This window comes from Mytilus trossulus, chromosome 8 (assembly GCF_036588685.1).
Source record: "Mytilus trossulus isolate FHL-02 chromosome 8, PNRI_Mtr1.1.1.hap1, whole genome shotgun sequence".
Classification (NCBI taxonomy): domain Eukaryota; kingdom Metazoa; phylum Mollusca; class Bivalvia; order Mytilida; family Mytilidae; genus Mytilus; species Mytilus trossulus.
The window spans coordinates 74,571,751-74,598,953 of NC_086380.1; the positions used below are offsets into that span (position 1 = coordinate 74,571,751).

Consider the following 27,203-nt stretch of genomic DNA (forward strand, 5'->3'; position numbering starts at 1 on the left):
GAACATGCGATTTACCACTTAATTTGTTTAAATACCTTACTGGTATACATATGTATATATGTTAAAATATATCAATATAGATTTAATGTAAACATTTGGTTATTTGTAGATGATACTGTCAATTGAAGAGGTAAAATCTCTTGAAGATATTCCAGTGTGCCCAACTGTTAAAGGGACAATTGTTGATGTTAGCAAAATTGAAAGGCAGGGAATAAATGGTAAAGGCAGGTTTTATGCCATTATAGCTGATGGAAGTGGCTCCATATCTGTCACAGTATATAATGAAAAACAGCATGAGAAATTTGTAAAAGGGTTGGGCATCACCCTAGTAAATGTTCTTTGCAAGAAGTCCTTCTTAGGAGTCACAATTAAAACAGAAGTTGCCATGTGCAAACCAATCATAATACCAGAGGCAGTGATGAAAGAGGCTCCTAGGTTACCTGGTCAAGCAGTTGATGACATTCTAGATGCCCTGTCTTCACCAGAGAAATCTATGATTTCTGTAAAAGGAAGAATCTCAAAGGTACATTCCTATTCTTCAAAACATTTAAAGATATTATATATAAATGATGTTCTCTTGTGTAGAATAGCAAAATTTTAATATAATTTGTTAAATATGTTGACACTTTTGAAAAGTGTGTATAAAAGCATTTTTAACTGCTTTACATCTTAAAAGTTAAATTGAGAAATTGGTATAATAATTTTATTTATAAGGAAATGCATATTTTTTAAAAGATACCAAACACCTGGGCTTAAATAATAGCTTTCTCCCTTTGATAAAAATATAAAAAAAAAATTTAAAAATTGAACAAACCACTAAATCAGAAAAAAATCATGGGTTATATATCAGTTTGACAAATACTCATTTTGATCAATGAGAAGCTTTCTATTTACAATAAAATGTGATTAAAACATTCAGCTGAGTTATCTTCCAGTAAATCCAAATTGCGTACCAAGTTTATTGTTTTGACATTCTTACTTATTCTTTTTTTTTTGAATTTCAGGTGTATTTACCAACTAACAAGAATGTAGGAGAAGACCGCAATCCTGGTAATTTTGATAACTATTTACACCACTGGGTCGATGCCACTGCTGGTGGACGTTTCGTCCCCGAGGGTATCACCAGCCCAGTAGTCAGCACTTCGGTGTTGACATGAATATCAATTATATGGTCATTTTTTGTAAATTTTCTGTTTACTAAACTTTGAATTTTTCGAAAACTAAGGATTTTCTTACCCCAGGAGTAGATTACCTTAGCCGTATTTGGCACAACTTTTTGGAATTTTGGATCCTCAATGCTCTTCAACTTTGTATTTATTTGGCTTTTTAACTATTTTGATCTGAGCGTCACTGATGAGTCTTGTGTAGACAAAACGCGCGTCTATAAAATTATAATCCTGGTAATTTTGATAACTATTTACACCACTGGGTCGATGCCACTGCTGGTGGACGTTTCGTCCCCGAGGTTATCACCAGCCCAGTAGTCAGCACTTCGGTGTTGACATGAATAACAATTATATGGTCATTTTTTGTAAATTTTCTGTTTACTAAACTTTGAATTTTTCGAAAACTAAGGATTTTCTTACCCCAGGAGTAGATTACCTTAGCCGTATTTGGCACAACTTTTTGGAATTTTGGATCCTCAATGCTCTTCAACTTTGTATTTATTTGGCTTTTTAACTATTTTGATCTGAGCGTCACTGATGAGTCTTGTGTAGACGAAACGCGCGTCTGGCGTATAAAATTATAATCCTGGTAATTTTGATAACTATTTACACCACTGGGTCGATGCCACTGCTGGTGGACGTTTCGTCCCCGAGGGTATCACCAGCCCAGTAGTCAGCACTTCGGTGTTGACATGAATATCAATTATATGGTAATTTTTTGTAAATTTTCTGTTTACTAAACTTTGAATTTTTCGAAAACTAAGGATTTTCTTACCCCAGGAGTAGATTACCTTAGCGGTATTTGGCACAACTTTTTGGAATTTTGGATCCTCAATGCTCTTCAACTTTGTATTTATTTGGCTTTTTAACTATTTTGATCTGAGCGTCACTGATGAGTCTTGTGTAGACGAAACGCGCGTCTGGCGTATAAAATTATAATCCTGGTAATTTTGATAACTATTTACACCACTGGGTCGATGCCACTGCTGGTGGACGTTTCGTCCCCGAGGGTATCACCAGCCCAGTAGTCAGCACTTCGGTGTTGACATGAATATCAATTATATGGTCATTTTTTGTAAATTTTCTGTTTACTAAACTTTGAATTTTTCGAAAACTAAGGATTTTCTTACCCCAGGAGTAGATTACCTTAGCCGTATTTGGCACAACTTTTTGGAATTTTGGATCCTCAATGCTCTTCAACTTTGTATTTATTTGGCTTTTTAACTATTTTGATCTGAGCGTCACTGATGAGTCTTGTGTAGACGAAACGCGCGTCTGGCGTATAAAATTATAATCCTGGTAATTTTGATAACTATTCCCTACCAGGATGTGATGTTAAAGGACATATCTGGTAAAATAAAAGTAGCCGTGTGGGATAAGATGGTGGGGACTTTGGACAAAGGCCATCTTGTTGAACTGTCCAAGTGTAGGGTGAAACTCTTTCAAGCAGAAAAGAAGTTGACAACAACATCTGCAACTACTGCTGTGGTAAGTACAGGTTTATGAAAGTATTTGTTTTTTGATAAATAAAATATTTTCAGATTAAATGATTTAAAATGAAATGTAGCATTTAGTTATATATATATATTATATAATTTTATTGCAAACATTTGCAAAACGTACTTACAATACATAAATATACTTCCATGTTTCTTTATTTGTAAAGATTTATTTTAAAATTATTATTACTAACTATCATACATGTAGTGAGTTAAGGTAGTAGAATATTATATTACATTTTCATTAACATTTTCAATGAAAACACTATCAGTTTCTGTCCCCTCAAATGTTATTTAAGTTGTTATTGTTTTGTTGCGATAGATAATATAATGGATTATAAACAAATTTTTGAACTTTTAATTTGCGAGCATATTGTGTTCTAATATTTGTGACTTAAAAGAAATCTTTTATTAATGTTATATTTTATTTTAAAAATTTGCAGTTGTTCACAAGTGAGGATCCTCAGTTCGATGTCTCAGAAGTTGAGCTGAATGAAGATGAACCTCACCAGTCCATGGTTGACATGCCGTCAGGTACAATTGAAGCTATCTTTGATGTTGATCCGTACTTGTCCTGCCCAAAGGCCAGTTGTAACAATACTAAGTTGACAACAGTTCAGGAGGATGCTGACGAGGTACTCAAGATGCTTTGCAAATCTTGCAAAGGAATCTTTAGAGGAGGGGCTTCAAACAGTTATATGAGGGCAACAGTTTTATTGGTAACTGGAAGTGAACAGAAAAAAGTCACATTGTTTAGCCCTCAAATTAAAAAGCTATTTGAATCAAGAGGGTTGGACTCAAAAATCGAATGGGACAAAATGAAAATGATCACAAAATTCATGGATGTTATTCCAATTGAGATCAAATACAGTCTAAGGAATAACACAGTTTCAAAACTTGTGTGCAAGCGAATATGTCAGTAACTTCCATATTTTATTTTGTAACTTGAAGTGACACGCCTATAATGAATATTATTTCCTTGCTGTACTTATCAATTGATTAATGAATATTTTGTCTAAAAGATACAACAGTTATTTTTTCAATGCAATTTTAAAATAGTCCTAGCTGTTTATTGATTATAAGAGAGTTATTGCATCCATTCAAAGTTGTTTGATTATATTAACTTAAATTAAAATTATTTTAGTAAGGTATTCCAAATTATGAATATTTCTTTTCTTAAAATTGAATCTTAAAGATAAGTGATGCAATAAATCCCATTTTTCACTTGAAAATTGATTTCTATGAAACATTAAAGATTTCAATGTTTATTTTTTTTTATTAATTTAGACATAGTAAATCTAGATATAACTATCTACAAAAAGATGCCTTCTGTTTTATACATCTTAAGTAAATTCATTGTACATATGTATATATTTTGTTATAAACTGAGCTATCTCAGTTAACATGATGACTTTGCAAGAAGTAAATGTATTTTAATTTAATGATAATTCTTTAAGATGCTTCCTGTTTTATACACCTTAAGTAAATTCATAAATTATTAATTAAGACATAGGTCTATGATTTCAGTAAATCTAGATATAACTATCTACAAAAAGATGCCTTCTGTTTTATACATCTTAAGTAAATTCATTGTACATATGTATATATTTTGTTATAAACTGAGCTATCTCAGTTAACATGATGATTTTGCAAGTAATAAATGTATTTTGATTTTATGATAATTCTTAAAAGGAAGCTTTCGGTTTTATGGATATATTTTGGTCTAAACTAAGATTGTCTTAGTTAATCTTGTTTGATTATATTAACTTAAATTAAAATTATTTTAGTAAGGTATTCCAAATTATGAATATTTCTTTTCTTAAAATTGAATCTTAAAGATAAGTGATGCAATAAATCCCATTTTTCACTTGAAAATTGATTTCTATGAAACATTAAAGATTTCAATGTTTATTTTTTTTTATTAATTTAGACATAGTAAATCTAGATATAACTATCTACAAAAAGATGCCTTCTGTTTTATACATCTTAAGTAAATTCATTGTACATATGTATATATTTTGTTATAAACTGAGCTATCTCAGTTAACATGATGACTTTGCAAGAAGTAAATGTATTTTAATTTAATGATAATTCTTTAAGATGCTTCCTGTTTTATACACCTTAAGTAAATTCATAAATTATTAATTAAGACATAGGTCTATGATTTCAGTAAATCTAGATATAACTATCTACAAAAAGATGCCTTCTGTTTTATACATCTTAAGTAAATTCATTGTACATATGTATATATTTTGTTATAAACTGAGCTATCTCAGTTAACATGATGATTTTGCAAGTAATAAATGTATTTTGATTTTATGATAATTCTTAAAAGGAAGCTTTCGGTTTTATGGATATATTTTGGTCTAAACTAAGATTGTCTTAGTTATGATGATTAAGCAAATAATAATGTATTTTGATTTTATAATGATTCTTAAAAATATGCTTTCTGTTTTTTACACCTTAAGTAAATTCATTGTACATGTATATACGTATTTTGTTAGGAAGTGAGCTTTTTCTTTTGTTATCATGATTATTTGCACGTTAAAAAAATATTTTAATAGGATAATTCTTTGTAAGAATGGAATAATAAATGAGGCTAATTTTTAAGATTTTTATAATCAGATTTTCTGTTTTTGAATTAGATGCAAAGAAATACAAACATTATTTTCTCCTGATATGGTTCTTTGTTTTTTGAAACTTTAGTGTTAAAATAAAAATTTTCAGGTTTTTTGAAAGAATATTAACAATATGTCTAACCTTATTACATTGAAATATGCTTTGTTGTTTGGAATATTTTAGAATTGATACTGGATATTGTTTTATGAATCATATGTCTGCATTAATAAAAATAAAACTATTTTCCATTCATGAATATGTTGTCTTTGTACTATATATTGGACTTGATTCAGCTGGTTATTGAGTATGCAAATTTCACCAGTTTTACAAAAAAAGTTGACAAGAGGTAGAATTAGCAATGATTTAAACATATACAAAGCAGCAAATTCATCTTGAACATGTTTTATTGCTTCTTCCCAAGCATACATACATTTGGTTTCTGATAATAGGCAACTCATTCCAAACATACTGTTGATTCAGAAATTGTTGGCTGCATTTAATGTGATTTTATCATTTTAGAATAAAATGCAATATTCTTTTGCTACATTATCAAAAATCCTGTTAAACTCTTAACAAAAAAATTAAAAATGCTTTAAATAATTGTGATTATAACCTTGTCACATCTTGCAATAATGAAAGAAACAAAATAATTTTTGAATTTACAGTATTTAAATGTATATAAGCCTTATTTGTGAAAAGTGGTCAATATTTTTTGCAGGTGGTTATTCATTCCGTCTGGTGTTGTTGTTTCATTGGCCACGTATTTAAATTGTATAGAGTTACCAATAAATATCAAACATATCCCTTTCACATTCAGTATTATTATCTGCCTGTAATTCAATGGTTGAAGCTGTGTTACATGATTGAATATTTTGTTTCTTTTTGGGTACATTAATCAGGTCGTACCTTTTTTCGTTATTCCGTTATTGTTTACATTTCTTATTTCAAGGCCTATTGTAACTGACTGGTAGGGGCTATGTTTTTTTTATAAAGGCTGTTTGAAAATATATAACAGTTAATTGTTGTCTTATAAGGTCTCTTGTGAAAGAATCTCATCGAAAATCACGCCAAACTTCTTTTCTATATTTATTTAGTTTACTTTTTTCTTGAAGGTATATCACAGAACAATTCTTATGTAGTAGATATTATAAGTCATATATCAAGGTATTTTGACAAATAATATAAACCATATTCAAATCTGAGGTCCAGAACTTTAACATTTATTTATCTTATATGTCCTCATTGATTACATTACAAATAAAGTGTGTATGATCGTCACAGACAGCCTCAAATAATTATGCAGGATAATTAAAAACTTCCAGGAAACAAAGTAAATCCTTATCAATTTTTAAAAGTCAAATTAAATTAACCACAAAAAAAAGCAACCTGAGGTTTAAAGTATGTTGCAGAGACAATTAAATTTCCCTTAGTCACTAAGGGTTTGCAGAAATTGGTATTGCAATATCAGCAATTTGTACATGAAATCCAAAGAAAAGAAAAAAACATTCATAATATGTGCAATAATCTACCCACTATTACATATTTTCAATAATGATGTGACAACAAAACTGATAAATATTGATCAATATCTCATTCACAGTGATTTGTTCAAATTAAAAGCAAATAAAATCAACTAATGCTGTTGACCGCAGTCAGCAGTTGTGGGTTCATGTATTGCTTTTATTTTTTAAAGAAAGCAACTTGTTTTAATGCTATCGACTTTCTATGTCTTATATGTCATACAAGTGAGAGGTTGAGCTAGCTATAAAACCAATTTCAGCCCATCATTTTCTACCTTAAGAAATGAATGTAGCAAGTCAGGAATATGAGAGTAAATATATACATTTTTTATGTGTTTTTGATATTTATTTTTCCATTTGATGAAGGTCTTTCCGTTTTTATTTTCCTCAGAGTTCAGTATTTTTGCCATTTTTTTGTTTTTTATTTCTAATTTACCTTGATGCATTCGGTATGTTGCATTCCGATGTAAATAAGTATCACTGCAGACATAATCGTTGCATGCAAACATGGTTTCTGGTTCGACATATTCCCCGTCAACGACAAACTGAAATGTTCCATTCTAAAAGGTATCGGCCAGATTCGTCAATATATCATCAAGACTTCTGTCAACCGAAGTGTCATGATATAACCCAACATTTTGTTTAAGAGCTATACGTATCGTAATGCACTGGTTTTGTTCATATGTTGCAAGCCAAAAAACGCCCTTCTATTTCCACTTAAGTTCGTTGACGACTTTTGTGAGATATTTCTCGACAACAGAGTGTTTAATCCGTTTTATCTTATTGCCAAGGTTAAGTTTCGCCTTTCTCAACACACTGACCATCTTTCCATCGGAACAGTTCTGAACTTTTGTTAAGAATCCGGTTACTTCGGAAACAATATTTGTAGTAAAATACTCGCGTATTGCCCAAAATGCATACCATATATCTGTAGGCTCTACTTCACAAAGTGATTCAATTCCTAGAGGATTGTTAAGGCATGTTTGTTGAACGGCATTCGCTTTTTGATCTAGAGTTGAACAGTTTAAATGTATCCATTGTTTTAAAACAGGGGCAATTTGAACCTGCAGGCATGCAGTAACAGATGCAAGCCATTTGTATACTTTCGCGTCCTTTATTTTCTCCTGAGTATGGCATGTAGCTAAACCAAAGCCTATCATGTCGTTAAAGTTATTACCACTACACGAATATTTCGCGCGCAAACACTTGTTGAACCATGAACAGTCACGTCCATTCGGACTGTAACAATTCCCTGGCATTTTGATGTACGTGGTCATTGGATTATTTGTTAACGAGTCTCCAGGAGTACACTCACAATTACTATAAACAGGTCCTTCCGATAGTTCATATAGTTCTAGCATACACTGGTTCCAGCAATAAATTGGTGGTGTTCCATCTGCCGATTTACGACACACATGACGATAATCGGACTTCAACTGTATGTATAAATTGGTTTGACATGCTGCGTATTGGTACTTTTTGTAGTATGGTTCTCCAAGAACGCACGCGATATTTCCGCTTGGTCCAAATAGGGGATTACAATGACTGCTTACATGAATAAAAACGCATCCTAGAATTAAAATTTTCAACGCACCTCTTATCGTTTCCATTTTAAAAATGTGTTTACCAGTTCATGCATTATCGATCACCATATATTGAACTTACATTGGGTATGTGAAGGTCGATCTGTATTTTTTTTTAAATAAACATAATAGAAGTATGACTGTGCAATTTATTATAACTTAATAATAACAAAACGAATAGTATTTACTGTCGCTGATGATGTGTTTTCTAATTGGTTTAAAATCTGTACATGATCAATTCATCTAATTTTAGATATTCCTTTTTGCCAACTTCTTCTTCTTCTTCTTTCGTAATTCCCTCCTGTTAAGGAGCACTCGGATGAGACCGATAAATGTTAACAGTATATGTACATTAAAACACACAATAAATCCTCTGTAAAATATGAATGAACAGCATCCTCCACCATAAAAACCAGTGAATTTATATATAAGCATTAATATAGGGACTTTTAAAGAAATGTAGTATTAAAATGGCAAAAGATATATCAAATAAATTACATGTACGCAGACTCATAATTTTAAACAGGTGCTTTTCAATGCAATATAAAACATAAGCATAAGCATGACTCCATATATAAAATCGTACTACATCCGTATTTACCTGATACATTGTAAAAGGCGTTGTGCATCAGTAGATGTAGCAGCGATAATAGCGAATTAAAACCACCTCGAGAGAATTTATTGTATCCTGTTAAGTTCACTTATTTTAATATGCTTTTATTTCAATTGAATCAATAATGATTTACAGGGTTGCCTTACAGGTAAACACTTTTAAGAAATGAAATGCAATTAGAACGAGTATAGAGAAACGAAAATAGAGAAATATTAATTAAGGTTACATACGTTGATGGACAGACAACCCTAAAGCCAGGAGAGCGTCAGTAAAAGACAAACTTCACGAAGAAAACCTAGATGGAGTAAGACGAATCTCATTATACTTTGGCAGAACGGGTTATGTGTTACAAAACCCTCTTTAATGTCTAGCCATTTTGTAGAACTTGCATTTAATTTTAAATTTAAATTTATGGAATAACCGTTTCACAAATGATATCGGATATGTTCCTTACGTCGTAACTACAATCCCCTTCCCTTTCATGGATGTGATCTACCGACTTAGACTATTTACCGGATTTGTTATCACATAAGCAACACGACGGGTGCCACATGTGGAGCAGGATCTGCTTACCCTTCCAGAGCACCTGAGATCACCCCTATTTTTTATGGGGTTCGTGTTGTTTATTCTTTAGTTTTCTATGTTGTGTGATGTGTATTTTTTCTGTTTGTCTTTTTTTTTTTTAGCCATGGCGTTGTCAGTTTATTTTCGATTTATGAGTTTGACTGTCCCTTTGGTATCTTTCGTCCCTCTTTTTTAATATTCAAAGTCTAAACATGCAAGCAATTTTAAGCACTTAGCGTTAATAAAACAATAATAAATCAATCGACAATCAAGGTTTATAGGTAAAACAAAAGGTGTGCTTAAGGATGTGTACATTTTAATGTAGAAACTGGATAAGTGTAAATTTCGATAGCATATGTCACTTTCGTACATCATCAATATTATTATTGCTGTTATATGTGAGACATCGGATGTATCATAGACTGAGCAACACCTTTTTTAAATTTTCATTTTTGTTATTTCTGCAAAAAAACAATTAAACATCATTGATATAATACTACGGTCTACCTGTAAATTTAAACAGTCGTATTTTTTTTCGGGTTATTGATTACGCGCCATTTAAGCTTTGCACGTGTAATTGATGTTTTACCTTCTGTACCTGTATTGTTCAAAGACACACCATTTGTTAGAAAAACACTTGAACATTAGAAAAAATTGCATGGCGGCGTCAACCAGGCCTCCCCGAAAATGACGTCAGAAAGCTCTTGGAATGGTTGATGCCGGAATGAGTGTTGAAGACGTCGCGGCTCGATGTAATGTGCATAAGTCAACTGTTTTGAGACTAATAAATAGATATCAACAAATTGCAACTGTACAGGATAGGCCGATATCTCGTAGACTAAAAAAACTAACACCGAGGGAGGATCACTACCTTCGCTTAACGTTAATACTTGACCAGTTTATTCCGGCCACAACAGTAGTGCATAGACTAAGGGCAGCTACTGGGGTGCCTGCCAATCTTTCATATTTGCACGTGTAGCATGGACAAGAAATTGATTTTGAATAACACTATACTCATTTCCACATTTTTGTCCTACTGCGATCCATACAAAGAAATTACTAGTGAATGTGAGTGATAAACTTGCATGTTGCTTCTGACATGTCATATTTCCATTTTGTTATCAATAAAACTATATGTTGTTATGATTTTGTAATAAAATAAGATTTTATATTTTTGTTGCAAAACTTTTTTTGGATCAGTATATATTATTATTTCGTATATTTTAACTAATTTGATTCGTTCAGGGATGGTTACATGTTGAATTATATTTTCGAAGGTAGATAGAAAACGGCGGATAGCAAAAAGCATTTTGCACGGTTATTTTCCGAATATCTAAAAACCAACGTAATTTGTGACGTCATGTAATAAATTGCATGAGTTTGTTAAAAGCTTTTAAAAAATATATACTTGTGATCGACTTTAAGAAGAAAAAATATCTTTAAATACATAAGATGTAAAAAAAAAAAAACAGAAAAAAATTAAATGAAATAACAATTAATATGTTGTTAATGTCTAATGGACAATATGATAATTATAAAAATCCAACAAAATCAAATGATCAAATATATTACACTGACAATGTTTATATAAATGTGGTTGGGAAGTAATAATATAACAATTATAGGCTTTGTATAGGGTCAATATAGGATATATCGACATAATGAAGTATATCGACCTCGGACTTCGTCCTCAGTCAATATACTTCTTTCAGGTCAATATATCCGTGTATCGACATCATACAAAGTCTATAATTGTATAATATATGTCCTTGCCATAAATGTAAGTATTAAAGGAAAATTTAACAATTGTTAAAGGACAACATAAAAATGTCGGAGAAAAATATTATTAGTTACATTGTGTGTTAGTGACCTAATACGATATATACGGGGCCAGTAAATAAAGCTCTCACCTCATATGGAATTTACTGACCCCGTATATATCGTATTAGGTCACTAGAACATGTCACGAATTTATTTTACCGACTATCTTTATTTGTTGAATCTAAACTAGAGTTGTCTCATTTTCAATCATACTACATCTTTTTATTTTTATCTTAAAGTGTTCAAGTGTTCAATTTTAAGATCCTACTTCCATTTGTCTTCACACTAAAAAAAAGCTTATGTCAGCAATAACAATTTAATATCAACAACCTTAATATAACAATATTAAACACAACTTTCAATACATTTAAATAATCAAATAGTGTCAAAGTCGGAACTCCACTACTAAGCGTGTATTGAAAAAAAACCTGCCTCCCTACGAACCTTATAAGGAAATATACACGGTCTCCACGCCGACGCTTAAAATAAATTCATCATAGATACCAGGACTAAATTTTATATATACGCCAGACGCGCGTTTCGTCTACAAAAGACTCATCAGTGACGCTCGAATCCAAAAAAAGTAAAAAAAAAAAAAAAGAAGCTAAATAAAGAACGAAGTTGAAGAGCAATCATATTCCTAGAAATGTATAGGAGGTAAGATAAATAAAAATCCAGAGAAGCCAGATAGACGCATGAAATTTACAATGTTATATGTATTATACTAATTGTACATATACGTTTATGTTTGAGTCTTTGTTAGATTTATATATTATTTTTTTTCAATTTATCAGTAAGTTGTGTTGTATGTCTATGACATTTTTTAATTCTGAATCACAATTATGTCAGATTAATCTATTATGTCTGTTTGAGTTACTTAACCAAATATGTTAATTTACCGGAACTTCAGACATACATTATACGGTCGCTAGAATACCTGCATGTTGGGTTTCGTTTAGATAAAATGATTGACCTAAATTATATGAATTTATGTGTTGTTCGGTCACTTATTGGATATTTTTCTCTATTTGAATTCTTCGATTAGTTATTCTATAAATCTTTTTAATTTTCTTATAAACTCTTGAACGTTTGTAATAAATTGAAGGTCTATGTTTTTTTTTTTAATATTTTGGTTTAGAAAATCGCTGAAAAAGACATGAATGGCCTAAGTACACTTTTAATGCATTGAAATTGGTACCGTACATGTGATCTTATGTGCCCCCCGATCAGTGTTGCCTATATAAGTACAAACCAACAATAAGTCAAATTCGGTATGTCACTTCAGGTGGAAAGACGAACATGATTGTAGTTACAACAATTGAAAGATATCTGTCGTCATTTAGGAAACAGATTTCCCATAACGATCAATCAACTAGTGATGGCGCCTGTAAAATTTTCAAAGGGACAATTTCAACTTAACCACTTCGAACTCTTGTTTTGATAGCTTCCTTTTTTTTTTAGCAGAAACCCCCTATCAAGGAAATGGTGATAGGAGACGCAAGCCCATGAGTTTTTATTCAACCTGGAGATATATTTATTTTAGTATAACATATCATTTAACATAATTTTCTATATTATAATTAAACGTTTTGCATATGGAAGTCCGAAACCACAATTAATTCGTAATGCATTTCTTTTAGAACATAGATACAAATTTTAAAAAAAACACCTGCGCTTTCTCAATGAAATTTTGACAGTGTGTTGTACTACTTTTGGGACAAATTATATCAAAATTATAGAAAACTTCTTCGGCTCTTACTCAAAATATGGACAATTTTATGTTTAGGGCGTCTTAAAATCTTTTGACAGCTTCCGAAGTGCTTATTTCTAACCTTTTTCAGTTGGACCAAATCACTACTTTCCTTTAAAGTTCCGGACCCAAATTTCTTTACAGTGTAATTTCACCCACCTACTTCCAATTTGAGGCATCAAACATTGAGAAATAAATTTGGAAAGCGTTTGAAAAATATTGCCAAGTAACCCACTGTCAACACTAGGGACTATATTCGTGAACAACGAAAATCAAGGGACGACAATTGTGGTCTCGGACCCTCTTTCGACATGTTCACATTCATCTACACCGATTGGTGTCTACTATTTCAAATTCAAAAAAAGAGGAAGAAATATAAGAAAATATGGTATAATTGCCAATGAGGTCAACGTACGTTGAATGCATGCAACGTTTTAATCATTGTTGCTATCTAGCTGTAAAGTGTTAAATATAAACAATGTTTAAATAACCCTTAAAATACTAGTTTAACTTAATTTTATTTTAAAAAAAATAGCACTATCTTCATTTTTTGGGGGATAATTGGAACTTGATAGATTCTGATACTAATATAAGCCATTTGTATATTGTTTTGGTCGCTTTGATTCTGTCTATATTTATCAAACATCTCTTCAAAATTTGTATCATTTAATAATTGAATCATGATTTGATATATTTGTATTTACAATATATTGGAATAAAAAGGAGATATAAATGGTTTAGCGCTATAAAACCAGGTTTAATCCACCATTTTCTACATTTGAAAATGCCTGTATCAAGTCCGGAATATGACAGTTCTTGTCCATTAGTTTTTGATGTGTTTTGTCATTTGATTTTGCCATGTGACTAGGGACTATCCTATTTGATTTTCGTCTGAATTCAGTATTTTTGTGATTTTAATTTTTAAACATTTACAATATTTTTCTACATCAGATAATGCCTGTACAAAGTCAGGAATATGACAGTCGTTGTCCATTCGTTTGATGTGTTTTATCTTTTGAGTTTCCCATTTGATTAGGGACTTTCTGTTTTAAATTTTCCTCGACGTTCAGTATTTTTGTGATTTTACTTTTTTTAACACTCGTCATTTTCTTATCCTTTAATGGCTGTTCGGTGTAATCCACGACTCTGTGTGGTCGGCCGTAGTTTGACCGAAAACTTTTACAAATTGGGACTTGGATGGAGAGTTGTCTCATTGGCACTCTTACCACATCGTCTCGCATCTATAGAATTTCATAATAGAAAAAGATACATGGAAAACATCGTGCGGTTTTTGCAAGTAACGATTAGGTGTGTGAACTTCACGCAGACGCCGCAGTATCCATTTTTTTACTGAAAATAAATTTCGCTCAATAAAAAGACATAAAAACTTTATAAACAGATAGAAAAGAAGATGACAGACGGTTTGTGGAATTGCAAAAAGTTTCCCAATGTATTCAACATGTCTAACCTGAAACGTGTCAATATAGCAAAATGAAACATATTTTCCATCTTGCAATACTTGTTTGTTTAAGGAAGTTAAAAGACAAGTAACATTATCATGTTATGACTTTACACCACAAGTTGAACTTCAGTGCCTGAAATGGCCGGTCGCCCACTCGCCAGAGGCGACCACTTTTAAGTCAGGGCGATCAGAAGTTCTCAAAAGACAAGTAATTACTGGCCCAAATAAAAACCTTTGGGCGACTGCCCTACACTTCTGCTAAAATTCAAATCATCGTAATTTAAAAAATGATATTTAATCATGTACAGAATTCGAGGTTTTCCTGAGCTGCTCTCTCGTTAAAAAATCAATGGAAGACAACTCTTGCTTAACTAGACATTTGTGACAACTCGGCCCATCAGAAACTCGTTCCCGGACAGTAAATTATGATTACTTAGCTTGTTATCGTCCTATAGTTGTTCCGGGTCGAGTTGTCTAATACTTTACTGAAACGTATTTGTAACGGACGTAGTGATTGGTCAAACTGAATACACGCGACCAATGATAACGAAGTTAGTAAATATACAGGGGTCGTAATACGGCACAACTAAAATAAATATGGCCGAGTTGAAAAACGGATGGTCGTTTTTGAAAAGAAGTGGAGGGGAAGAGAAGAAGCCTTCAAAATATGCCAAGTAAGTAATATTTTCCCTTCAATTCTTCATTGTCTGCAATTTTACAGAGTGTCAATCAATCAAAATTTCGGAGTGAACTTTTTTCAGAAGGGGGGGGGGAGGGGCTGGTATGTTATGAGAAAATAGGCTGCATTTCTTAACACTGACAGGAATACTTTTTGATTATGTCAAATTTTCTGAAATTGGTCACAAATGTCTGAAATGGGGTAAGAGTTCTTACATTTTCTTCACATTTTTCTTTAAAGATATGAACAAAATAGAGGGAAAAGGAGGTTTCAAGAGTCTTGGAAGACAGGAAGACCTTGGCTGAAGGTATCTGCCGAGTCAATGAGCTGTACTTGGTGTACAGATGTTCACGAAGCACCAAATGAGTTTTGCTGGACGACAGCAAAAGTCGAGACACTTAAGTCCCACGAGTCCAGCAAAGCGCACATTAAAAGTGTTGGTGTTATTAAAGGGAGAACACTTGTTGCTAAAGGAGAGACAACAGAAGCTCAGAAAAGTATTGAGAGTTTGAACAAAGCTGTCATCAATAAATTATCAATCTTGTTCAAAACTGTGCATGCCTTGTGCTTAGCAGGAAGACCTTTTTCGGATTATGTTTGGATGTCGAAATTGGACAAGGCAAAAGGTCTTGATATTGGACAAACATACCTCAATTCAAATAGTGCAAAAGAATTTTCCAAATTCATTGCATTAACTGAACTAAACAAGATTGCTCAAATAATCCAGTCTTCTAAATTTGTTTCAATATTGTCAGATGGCAGCACCGATTGTAGTGTCACTGAAGTGGAAATTGTATACGCCAGGATTTGTAATGCTGGGGAAATTAAGGTAATTTGAAATAAAAAAAAATATATCATTGCTTTAAGCAAGCTGTTTAAAAATGGTTTACTTTTTTAAAATTGGTATTTGGATGATCATGGAGAGGAGTTGTCTCATTGGCACTCACACCACATCTACCTATATATATCTATTTATAAATAAGGCAATTAGCTTTATTGGGTTATATTAATATATTTTTTATACGCAACTCTATTGTCTATGCCTAGTCTTGTTCTTTTTGTCATTGGGTTTCTGGCTGGTTGACGTTTCCCTAACCTTTTATTCATCAATGTCTATCAATAAGTTCTCCACGAGAGACCAAATGACTTAGAAATTAACAACTAAAGCTCACCGTACGGCCTTCAAAAATAAGCGAAGCCAATACCGCATCGTCAGCTATAAAAGGGCCCGGAATGACGAATGTTAAACAATTTAATCGAGAAAACTAACGGCCTAATTTATGTGAAAAAATGAACGAAAAACAAATATGTTACAGATCAACAAACGACAACAACTGAATTACCGGTTCCTGACTTGAGACAAGCACATAATTTTCATACAGAATCCATTTACCGGTTCCTGACTTGTCTCATTGACACTCTTACCACATCGTCTTATAGAATTCCATAAATAAAAAGCTACATATCAGACATATTAAATTACAAATTTTACTAGATAAAAAAAAAATTAAACTTGATGAACAGATAGGAGAAAAAATACAGACGGTATGTGGAATTGCAAAATGTTTCTCCATATTTGCAACATGTCTAACCTGAAACGTGTCAATGCATGAAAATGAAACTTTTATTTCAACCTTGCAATAGTGGTTTGTTTAAGGAAGTTAGAAGACAAGCAAAATTATCATGATATGATATGTATTAAACAGCCTGTAGGAACACCTGTTAATGCGTTGTTTGCCATTTTTTAACGACGGATGCAACATGAGGAGCAGAATGTGCTAACCCTTTTGGAATTTGTGAGATCACACCAATTTTTTGGTAGGGTTCGTGTTACTTAGTCTTTAGTTTTCTTTGGTGTGTCAGTGTGCTATTATTTGTCTAATTGTCTTTTTCTTTTTTAGCAATAGCGATGTCGTTTTATTTTCAATATATGAGTTTGAATGTTCGTCTAGTATCGTCTGTCCCTCTTTTATAGGAATTCTAGAATTGAATTGAAATGGCAAATTGTTTGTTTTTATTGTTTCGTTTTAGTTTATTCACAAATTTAGAAGACTCGGGATTATATAGAAAAGATTGATTTATTGTACATGTGTATACAACAATCTATTATCTATGCAATGTTTATCTAATTTTATTTGTCATGGGGTTTGCTGGGTGGTTGACCTTTCCCTCACCTTTTATTCATAAATGATCTATCGATTAGTGAAAGGTAAAATCACAAATATACTGAACTCTGAGGAAATTCTAAACGGAAAGTCCCTGATCAAATGTCAAAATCAAATGATAAAACACATTAAACGAATGGACAACAACTGTCATATTCCTGATTTGATACAGGCATTTTCAAATGTAAAAAATAGTGAATTGAACCTGATTTTATAGCGCTAATCCTCTCACTTGTATGACAAACGCATCAAATTCCGTTATATTTACAACGATTGGTGAAAAATAGACATAATGGGTAAACTAGTCAAAATATGGGTACAACAGCCATCACTGGGTCACAATCTTTAAACAAACAAATATTAAACAAAAAAAGCACAAAAAGCATTAATGAAATATAAAAACCACATGCATTGTTTCGCATGTTTGACGTCATAAAATGTAGACGTCAGAGGAAGAAATATAAAATAATTTTGACGTTCGAAGTTTTTTCCAATTTTTATTCCAATGGTGATCGATTATTAAATAGTAGTCAACCTGAAGTCTTCTACATATTCAGTAGTTGAGGTCGAATAGTCATCAAAAGTACGATGCTTAGAATTGTATACACCAAACGCCAATATTTTTTTGAAAATATCACATTCTAAAACCATTCAATTATGGTTTTCAAAATTTATATTACAAAGCATAACAAATAAATTAAATACTGTTAGTAACTAATCATAAGTATGGAAATACAGTTTGATGGTAAATGAAACTACAAGTGTCAATAATTTAAAGAAATAGACATTTAGGTATGTGTTATTTATTGATAAGGAAATCACTATTATTAACAATGAACACAATATGTTAAAGTCTTATTACAGTGTTATATGGATTATATTTTGATATCAAAAAGATATTAATGATGCGCTGACAAATAACGTCAAAATAAATGTGGACGCTATAGATACAGCCAATCTTTCAAACAAAATCCTTGTATCTTGTAAAATATGTGAGTAAAGGTTTTGAATAATTGGTCGTGGGCATATCCCTCACTTTATAATTTATAGGTAACATATATGAATATCACTAGAAACAAGAGTAAAATGAAAAAGATAGGATATATAAACATGTTAAAATTTGAAGAAAAAAAATTTCATGGTAAAAAGAGTGACAGTTAACAAACGGAAACAAGCTGTCGTGCATTGTATCGTTAAATTTAGTACAGATTGTCCTGAGTAAATAATTGAAATACTTAAGTAAAGACAGTAGTTGATATCTATTTTTAATTTTGTTTTTATCTTGGTAAATTTCGGGTCTATATCAAGATAATTCTTCAATATTTTGAATAAAAATAAATACTTAGAGGACTGCAATCAGTGCCCAAGGAAATATTTATAACCCGTTGAAGACTAGTAAATATGACTATTTACACTTTTTGAAGGCCGCAACGGACACACATAAAAAAATATATTTCAAAACAAAAGCAAAAGTATAACATAACAACAGTCTTTGTTAGTCTCGAAAGATTTATAATTTTGTTTATTTATATATTTAGGAGTTAAGTATTCCATCCATTTTCACTGAACTAGTACTCATTATTGTTTGGGGACCAGCTGAAGCACCCCTCCGGGTGTGAAATTTTCTTGCTGTGTTGAAGTCCCATGCCCTTCGACTATTTTCTGATCTTGGTCAGGTGGTTGTTTCTTTCACACATTCCCCATTTACATTCTCAATTTTATTGGGGAAAACTGACAAATGTGTATACAACATATATCTACACAAACACACACACACATAAACATCATTCAAATGGTTGTCAGTACTCGATTTATTTTGTTAAAATAAGCAAAAGAAAAAAATATATAAATCTAGGATCCATGATTTTTAATAAATTTTTCCCAGAATAATATCCATGGGAATTTTGTATTTCGTTAATTTTGTTAATCAACACAATCCTCACAAATCAGTTACGTATCGAGCTACGTACATTATTAAACAATGATACCTAATGGGTAGCAATGTTTTATAAATTAGTGAACGTAAGAGTTGCATATTGAAATCAAATCCATGTATAAGTTTATTCCTAGTCTTCCGTTAGGATGAAATGTCTAATGTCACGTGGTCTGTTTAGTCGTACCCATCTTGCTAAGCACATGACACAAACAGCAACACCAAATATTCCTACAAACACTCCGATTCCTATCCCCATGATACCAACATGGCTGTTTTTCTTTTCCTCATGCTTTCTAGGTGTTGTTTGTTCTGAAAAAAAGATATTATCATCATTGTTATTTCATATACATCTGATACAGGTTTGCCAATATATATGTGTATGATACGCATCAAATACATATATGAGGTTATAACTAAATCATAATATTATAAATGCATCGACAGGTTAACAATAAATAGGCATAATTCATGTTCTGAGCTAAATCTGATCTCGTTTTTTCATAGATAAGACCGTTGGTTTTATAGTTTGAATAGCTTCACTCTGTTTATTTTTGGGCCCTTTGTAGAATGCTATATGATGTTAGCAAAGGCTCCGTGTCGAAGACCGTACCTTGACCTATAATGGTTTATTTATTTAGATTGTGACTTTAATGTAGAGTTTTTTTCATTTTCACTCAAATCACATCTTTTTACATCTTTATATAGACATGTCATTAGCAATTTGAAATTAAAATGTAAGGCAGTTCTCTTATTTATCAAACTCAAACAGCGTTAAAAAGTCATGTTTGCATATCGTGCAATATTGTTATCTATCACATTGTTCATACTATCATTTAATGAAGATCAACACGACGGCCTGTCTTTAGATAAAGGCGACAGCAGTGTAAGTCAATTATGACAGAAAATTCCAATTAAAAAAATAAAAAACGTTGGAATCGCCTTTCCATCCAAAAAGGAGCAATAGATCAGCTGCGACGACAGGGAACGCGCCATGTATTTCAAAAATTAACAAAAAAGGAAAATCAAAAAAATACTGAACTCCGAATAAAATTCAAAAAGGAAAGTCCCTTATGAAATGGCTTAATTAAATTCTCAAACACATCAATTGAATGGATAACAACTGTCATATTGGTCAAGGCATTTTCTTATGTAGAATATGGTGGATTAAACCTGGTTTTATAGCTAGATAAACCACTCACTAGTATACTGTCGCATCAAATTCTATTATCTTGAAAACGATACAAATAATTGATGATTAACATTAATGCAACGATTGCAGACTCAATATACCACATAGCAAGGGGTTATCAACAACATTATCAGTAAACATAGTTGTTTGGCAAACAAAACCGTCTAATATATAGAGAATACAGAGCTTTTTTTGTTTTTGATACAGACTTTATCACAGTAAAATATCAGGTGAGCCCGAAGGGTGTCTGTGAAAAATGTTACAATATAGAAAAATAAAGGTTTGGCAGGTAGGTGAAACTTACATAAATGAAGAGATGAATGAAAAATGAAGAGAATGAAGCCCGATTTATATAATTCCAAGGCCCTTAGTCGGCTCAAGAAGCGACGAAGCAGCGTATCTATTTTGGGTGGGCAAATGTCCACTTTTTGATATGGGATGAGCTCTTACGTCCCACGACCACAGCTTGTCTGGCAAAACAGCCGTCGGACGTCAGAGCAATCTCGGACTACAGTCTATGTATTGGTATTGTATGGATAAAAACTCGGATTGAAATCAAGGACGGTATGTAAGTTGTACTTCATATATCAATTATAAGTCCATCAGCTAGTTCTCAAAAGCGCTCTAGTTAAGGAGTTTGTGTTACACCCCAGGGTACCGCGATTTTTGTTGATAGAATTCAATTTCAATATCTAATTGATAAAATACAAGGTGTTAGACTAAAAAAAAAGTGTCCAAAAGAGGTTTTAAAACGTCACTTCCAATGGTTCCCTCATTTAGTAATCACGACTAAGTAATTTTTAATTAAAATTTTTTAATATAAAGCGATTAAAAAAATTAAAGTATAGGTAAAAACTACTAAAACAGATACAAAACTATCATATTTAATGTAACTCTGAAGATTTTTTGTTTAAAAAAATGTTTTTTTACATTACAAACAATCCGATTATTTGGGTTAAAATTAAGGCATACTTTCTCCTTTCATAAAGAAAGTCGTTATACAATTTCCCGTTTTAGTTAATTAAACTTTAGATTTAATCATTATGCAATGTTTAAATCATTTGCAGTATTTATATATCGTCTAAAATATGAAATATTTAATAAAAATATATGTACGTGCAAAGACTCGTGAAATACCGGAAATCATCAAATTACCGTCTTTGATTCAGTATACAACATGTACAATGTATTCACACATAAGCATTATCAATTTTTAACTGAAAAAAAACATTAAATTGTCGATTTATGATGTCTTTGTGAGACAAATTATTTTATAAAATGAAATATTTATGAAAAAGTACAAATTAAGGTGGTTTTATTTTCCGTTCAGAAAAGGTGCATTCTATCGAACTCAATAAAAGTGTGTTTGATAACATTTTGTGTTTTAGCTGTGTAGTAATTGACTTAAGATTGTTAAGTCATTCAATGGACAGACATCGCTTTTAACGAACGTCAAATAGTCAGTTATGGGAATTGGCCACACTATTTACGTTCTTAGGTTTCTAAGAGATACAAAAAAACAATTGGCTTTGTTGGTTTCAGTTTAGATAAAGATTCTGTTAAACGTTGGTTGTTAAATGCACATGAAATAATTATAAAAGGTACCAATATTATAATTTAGTGCGCCAGACGCGCGTTTCGTCTACATAAGACTCATCAGTTACGTTTATATCAAAATATTTGTAAGGCCAAACAAGTACAAAGTTGAAGAGAATTGAGAATCCAAAATCCCAAAAAGTTGTGCCGAATACGTCTAAGGTAATCTATGTCTGGGATAAGAAAATCATCAGTTGTTTTTTCGAACAATTCAATGTTTTATAAGCAGGAGATTTATAAAAATGACCACATTATTGATATTCATTTCTACACAGAATGTTGACTACTGGGCTGGTGATACCCTCGGGGACGAAACGTCCACCAGCAGTGGAAAGAGTTTCAATATTCTTAAAATGTCGAGATTTGGTAGGAATAGTTAACCCTGAAACATCCGCACTAAAAGAACTTAGAAAAACTTGAATGTAGCGAGACGAAACTGATGTTATGAAATTGTTTCCGACTCTGCAAAGCTGCCCAAATCCATTTGAAATATCTGAGCAGTTATATGGCTTGTTCTCGGGTTCTGTTGCTTCTTCGGAATTAATGAGCGACCTTCTAAATGCGTATGAAAATGGAAAATTTGCTTAAGAAATTTTCATTACTGAACGGCTTCTTCAAAAGTCAACCGATTTCTTCAAAACAATCAAAAGAAAATCTAACTTACATTTTTAAAAAATTAAATAAAAGGCAAGCAGTTAATGGCCGATAAGAACAACACAACATTGAGAGCAGATGAAAAGAAATGTCGCCTGCTTGACATAGCCCAGACAAGATAGTTGGTTATGCGATAGGTTCTCCAGTTTGAATTAGGTATAATGTCTCTTGCAAACTTTAATGGTAAACATGTAATAAAAAATTAAAATCTGTCCTGGATGGTCTTTTAGAAATGGGTCATTCCTTAGAAAAGCATGTGGATATTTGATGACATGGCAGTTATTCAATCCATTACTAGAATACCAAGCACTTTTTTCGATTTAGCAATTGTTATTTTTACAACCATCCTTTTAGTTTCGAAAAGAGGCCCCGCATGGATTTTGTCACTGATTAGTATCCCACAATATCCATAAAGAAATTAGAACGGCAGGTCCTTGGGAGGGCAAATAATTACGATAAGTACTAGACCATCACAATCGTGTTCTTGAGAATGGAAACAATGTGTGTTAGTTGGGGGAAACAAAGTTGCTCTTGTTGAATTCGTTGGTTCGGAATAGAGTTAACAATTCTACAGATTTACACTTCTATGTATATTGAGTCATTTGTATCACATGGAAGTATGTACCACAAAATATATGTTGAAAATTAAAAAGCTTAGAATGGTTTTAGCTTATAATAACAGGAAAAAGCCAATAACAAAATGTTTCTTAATGCAAAAAACATGCAGCTGACAAAAGTTACAACTCCATTGTTATAAAACCTTCTGACACTGATGTGGAAGTATTGGCTTACTATTTTCACAGTTGCATATCTATTCTAACATTGTTAGTCTGACAGGTACATCTTCCAAATGCAGATTATTAAATGTGCAATCAATGTGTGCAAAATTTTGTGAGAATGTTTGTAGAAAACTGCCAGGATTTCACGGCAAAACAGGTTGTGATTTAGTAAGTGTTTTGTTTGGTAAAGGAAAAGGCAAAGCATTCGGCTTTTTGACACGTTATGTGGAGTTTTCAGAAGGTCTATTCCATTGTGGTGAAACCTTTGAAGAGGTTGACGAAGAGTTGTCAAAACACTCGAGAGGTTTTCGTGTTGTATATATGGCTACGAAATTAAAAATATCGATAAATAAAGATCAGAATGTTTTGAAATGTAACCAAAAAAAAAGATTCATTGTAATTTACTGCCCCCAAGTTGTAACGTTAAAGCACATTAAACAAGCTAACTTTCAGACGAAGATTTGGAATTCTGCTCTTAAACACAACACTGGTCTGTTGCCAAACAACTATGGTTGGATTGTTTAGAACAATTTGATAAGTATCAATTGGCTAGACCAACCACCAGCGTTAGATGCTTTAATAATTCTTATGTGCTGTTCTTGTAAAGCTGGTTGTGCCAACAAAATATGTTCATGTGTTAAAACAAGGTTTATCCTGAACAGATAGTTGCATGTAAATGCTCGAAAGCTTGTAGATATAAGGAATATCAAATCGTTGATATTTCTAACGATGACAACGAATATGATGCAAATGATGTTAATGATAATTCCATCATGTCCATAGATGCAGATGACGAAGCTTGACCGTAAAATGTAGGGATTCGGTTGTTAAAAAAATTTAACAAAATAGAAAATCTAGAAACCCTGGCAGTTTTGTGTGTTTTAATATGTGAGTTAATACGAATGTGATGAATAAATTTGTGACAGAATCGTGCATTTCTGGTTGCCTATATTTGCGTCTGTCGTTGATTCTATGTTTTTGTATCTTACCTTTATGTTTTTAACAGCCTTTTAAAGTTACTTTATGCTCTATGTTTCAATGTAAAAAATATACTATTTTAGTAAGAAAAGTAGTACGTACTATGCTTCTTTTCATTTAAAATCATGAGTTTGGAAATTATCCTCCCCCTTTACGATTTTAAAATTAATTAAAAATTAGCCTGCGTTTTAATAAGCTATGATTCGTTCAATTTAATAAAAAGAATAGTACTGAATAATTGGATATGTTTACATTTTTCTGTAAATATGTGCAAAACAAATGGTTTTTTTTTATAAGGAATATCATTTTCATATTAGTCCTATATGATCTGGGAATAAAGACGCTACATCGGTTGAAATGAAGGATATTTTAGTTAAAGTTTGATTCTGAGAGGTACGGTTCACTTTTTGATATAATTTTAAAATTTAAACTTGGATGGCATCGAGTTGCCATGTTTTCGTTTTATAATTATTTTACGGTATTGTGTTCATTATTGTTTTCTTTTATTTTTCTTTGTGTGTCCTTTATCCGCCTGACCTTTTTTTTTCTTTTTTTTGGGGGGGGAATGCCTTATTACGTTTTTTAATGAGTCTAATAAAAAAAATCTTTGTCATTGTCAGACATTCATATATATACATTATCATTTAAAGAGCCACATAACCATTCGTATAACATTATCCTTTAAAGACCCCATTATTGACAAGGAAGTTGGAATTCCCGATATTATATTCCAACATTACTCGGCTTTTGTTATATAGTTGGATTTTTATGTACAAAAAACTATACTTTAAACAGGTAAACTTTTCCAAGTCGCTGCACTTTAATCAAAAGTTGAAACACAAACTGTAAATGACCAAATGAATGTAATTTGAGTTTAACAAATAAATGCCGTCAACAACCTCCTAAATGACCTGTTGTTGATATACCTTTAAGGTACGAGCATTTGGAGTAAATTTCTTATTTAAACTTGATTTAATTAAATATGTGTACATCAAGCACAGCACAGCACAGTAAAATGTATAATTCTGTAAATTTTGTTAAATTGGACGCAAATACCAAGTTAGATTTTTGAACTTATTATGGTAAAATTCAAAATCTTGAAATTAAAAACAAAAGTGTAAAGCAAGCTTAAGCAACATATAGATTAAAATATAAAGTTACCTGGATACGAGGCGTTACGGTGTAGGTACGTATCTTCACAGTGAATGTCCTTACACACAAACATTTTGTCAAGTTGTATCAAGTTCCCTTGAAATTCGCCATCTTCGAAGGCATTTGCGAATTTCATCAGTGCCTCGTCTAAACTTGTATCATTTTGCTTCTTTTGATTTTCATCGGTTTTTAGAGGTACAGATAAATATACAGTTATGTGTTGTGACAACACGCAAAACCAACGTATTCCTTCGTCTTGCCAATTCATTTTTGTTACAATTTTAGAAAAATAATCCTCAATCATTTTGTTTGTAACGTGTTTATTGACCGTCTGCGTGTAGAACAGTCTCATTTCCGTTATATTACTTTCCTTCTCTGGTGTTGAACAATTCTGAATTAAATGCATGAAATGCGCAATGCTTGGAACAAGATTTGTTTCGAATGATTCTCTTATGCTCCAAAATATAGTCCATTGAACATCATGGGACAAATCACATAATGATATGACACCAAGTGGTTTTGAAAGACATTGGTTACGTACAGAAGTAGCTTTATTTTCTACAGTAGAACAGTTGAGATGCAACCATTGTTTCAAAACAGGAGCCATTTGAACTTGAAAGCATTTCTGAGCATTTTCATACCATAAAGAACCATTTTCGGAAATCTTCTTTATAGTTTTTGACGCAAAGTTACAAAAGTTTGAACCCAATTCAATCACTTCTTTGTAATCCTTACCATGACAAGAATATTTGGAATTTAAGCAAGTGCTGAACCAGAGGCAGTCATATCCTGAAGGAGTGTGACATCGTCCAGGTATAGGTGATTGTGTTGTCGGGATAAACCAAGGGTATTTTGTCACATGTTGTCCAAGGGTACATGTACAGTCGTTTTTAACTTGTCCGTTATCCATATCGTGCAACTCAACCATACATTGATACCAGCAGTATGTAGGACGTATCCCATACAGATTTTTCTCACAAGCATATCGGTAATTCGTTTTCATCTTAGCATAGGAATTTGTTAGGCATGTTGCATACTGTGGCTTATCGTAGCCTTTTAATGGCACACAGTCGTAAACTCCGCTTGGTCCATTATCAGGATTGCATTTGCGAAAACCCAGACAATTGGTAATAAGACCGAATATAATAATTGCTATACCCGCTTTTTGTACTGTATCCATGTCTATTTTAACTGTAACTACAACTGTGATCATCTAACATAGTTTTTAAATTCTTTTGTAGTAAACAAATTTAAGAAGGGGTACGGTAAAGGATTTTTACGGAAAACAATCAGAATTTTAGCGTACTAGCGTTTAAAACTTATAGATAGACATTATTAGATATCTATAATTAAAGTGTTGAGTAAAATGTAACATGAAACGTCTTATCTTTATATCAAATCATATCATAATAATTACTACGTTATGTATAATTTTCTATCACTAAAACTTCCTGTTTTATAGAATTATCATTCACTTA

The 27,203-nt window shown here is 32.0% G+C and overlaps 3 protein-coding genes across 3 annotated transcripts; 2 read left to right on the plus strand and 1 right to left on the minus strand.

Annotated features, from left to right (window-relative positions):
• The first annotated feature begins 385 nt into the window (after positions 1–385).
• LOC134681495 (uncharacterized) lies at positions 386–3,718 on the plus strand. The gene is made up of 4 exons (XM_063541131.1): positions 386–523; positions 1,005–1,028; positions 2,493–2,654; positions 3,109–3,718. Exons 1-4 carry the CDS (start codon positions 386–388, stop codon positions 3,586–3,588), a joined length of 804 nt encoding a protein of 267 aa, XP_063397201.1. The 3' UTR covers positions 3,589–3,718.
• Positions 3,719–15,105: 11,387 nt separating this feature from the next.
• Positions 15,106–17,183, plus strand: LOC134727980 (zinc finger protein 862-like). The gene is made up of 3 exons (XM_063592378.1): positions 15,106–15,271; positions 15,517–16,105; positions 17,178–17,183. Exons 1-3 carry the CDS (start codon positions 15,195–15,197, stop codon positions 17,181–17,183), a joined length of 672 nt encoding a protein of 223 aa, XP_063448448.1. The 5' UTR covers positions 15,106–15,194.
• A 1,044-nt stretch (positions 17,184–18,227) lies between these two features.
• On the minus strand, positions 18,228–26,910 carry LOC134681400 (uncharacterized). The gene is made up of 2 exons (XM_063541009.1): positions 25,735–26,910; positions 18,228–19,686 (listed from the first exon to the last, which is right to left on the minus strand). The coding sequence occupies exons 1-2, from the start codon at positions 26,903–26,905 to the stop codon at positions 19,508–19,510; spliced, it is 1,350 nt and encodes a 449-aa protein (XP_063397079.1). The 5' UTR covers positions 26,906–26,910; the 3' UTR covers positions 18,228–19,507.
• Positions 26,911–27,203: the final 293 nt, after the last annotated feature.

Coding starts and splice junctions, on each gene's coding strand:
- LOC134727980 (XM_063592378.1), top strand. CDS start 15,195: ATGGCCGAGTTGAAAAACGGATGGTCGTTTTTGAAAAGAAGTGGAGGG. Junction 15,272..15,516: donor AAGCCTTCAAAATATGCCAA/GTAAGTAATATT, acceptor TTTTCTTTAAAG/ATATGAACAAAATAGAGGGA.
- LOC134681495 (XM_063541131.1), top strand. CDS start 386: ATGTGCAAACCAATCATAATACCAGAGGCAGTGATGAAAGAGGCTCCT. Junction 1,029..2,492: donor ATTTACCAACTAACAAGAAT/GTAGGAGAAGAC, acceptor ATTCCCTACCAG/GATGTGATGTTAAAGGACAT. Junction 2,655..3,108: donor CATCTGCAACTACTGCTGTG/GTAAGTACAGGT, acceptor AAAAATTTGCAG/TTGTTCACAAGTGAGGATCC.
- LOC134681400 (XM_063541009.1), bottom strand. CDS start 26,905: ATGGATACAGTACAAAAAGCGGGTATAGCAATTATTATATTCGGTCTT. Junction 19,687..25,734: donor CCGTAACGCCTCGTATCCAG/GTAACTTTATAT, acceptor TCTTTTTTTCAG/AACAAACAACACCTAGAAAG.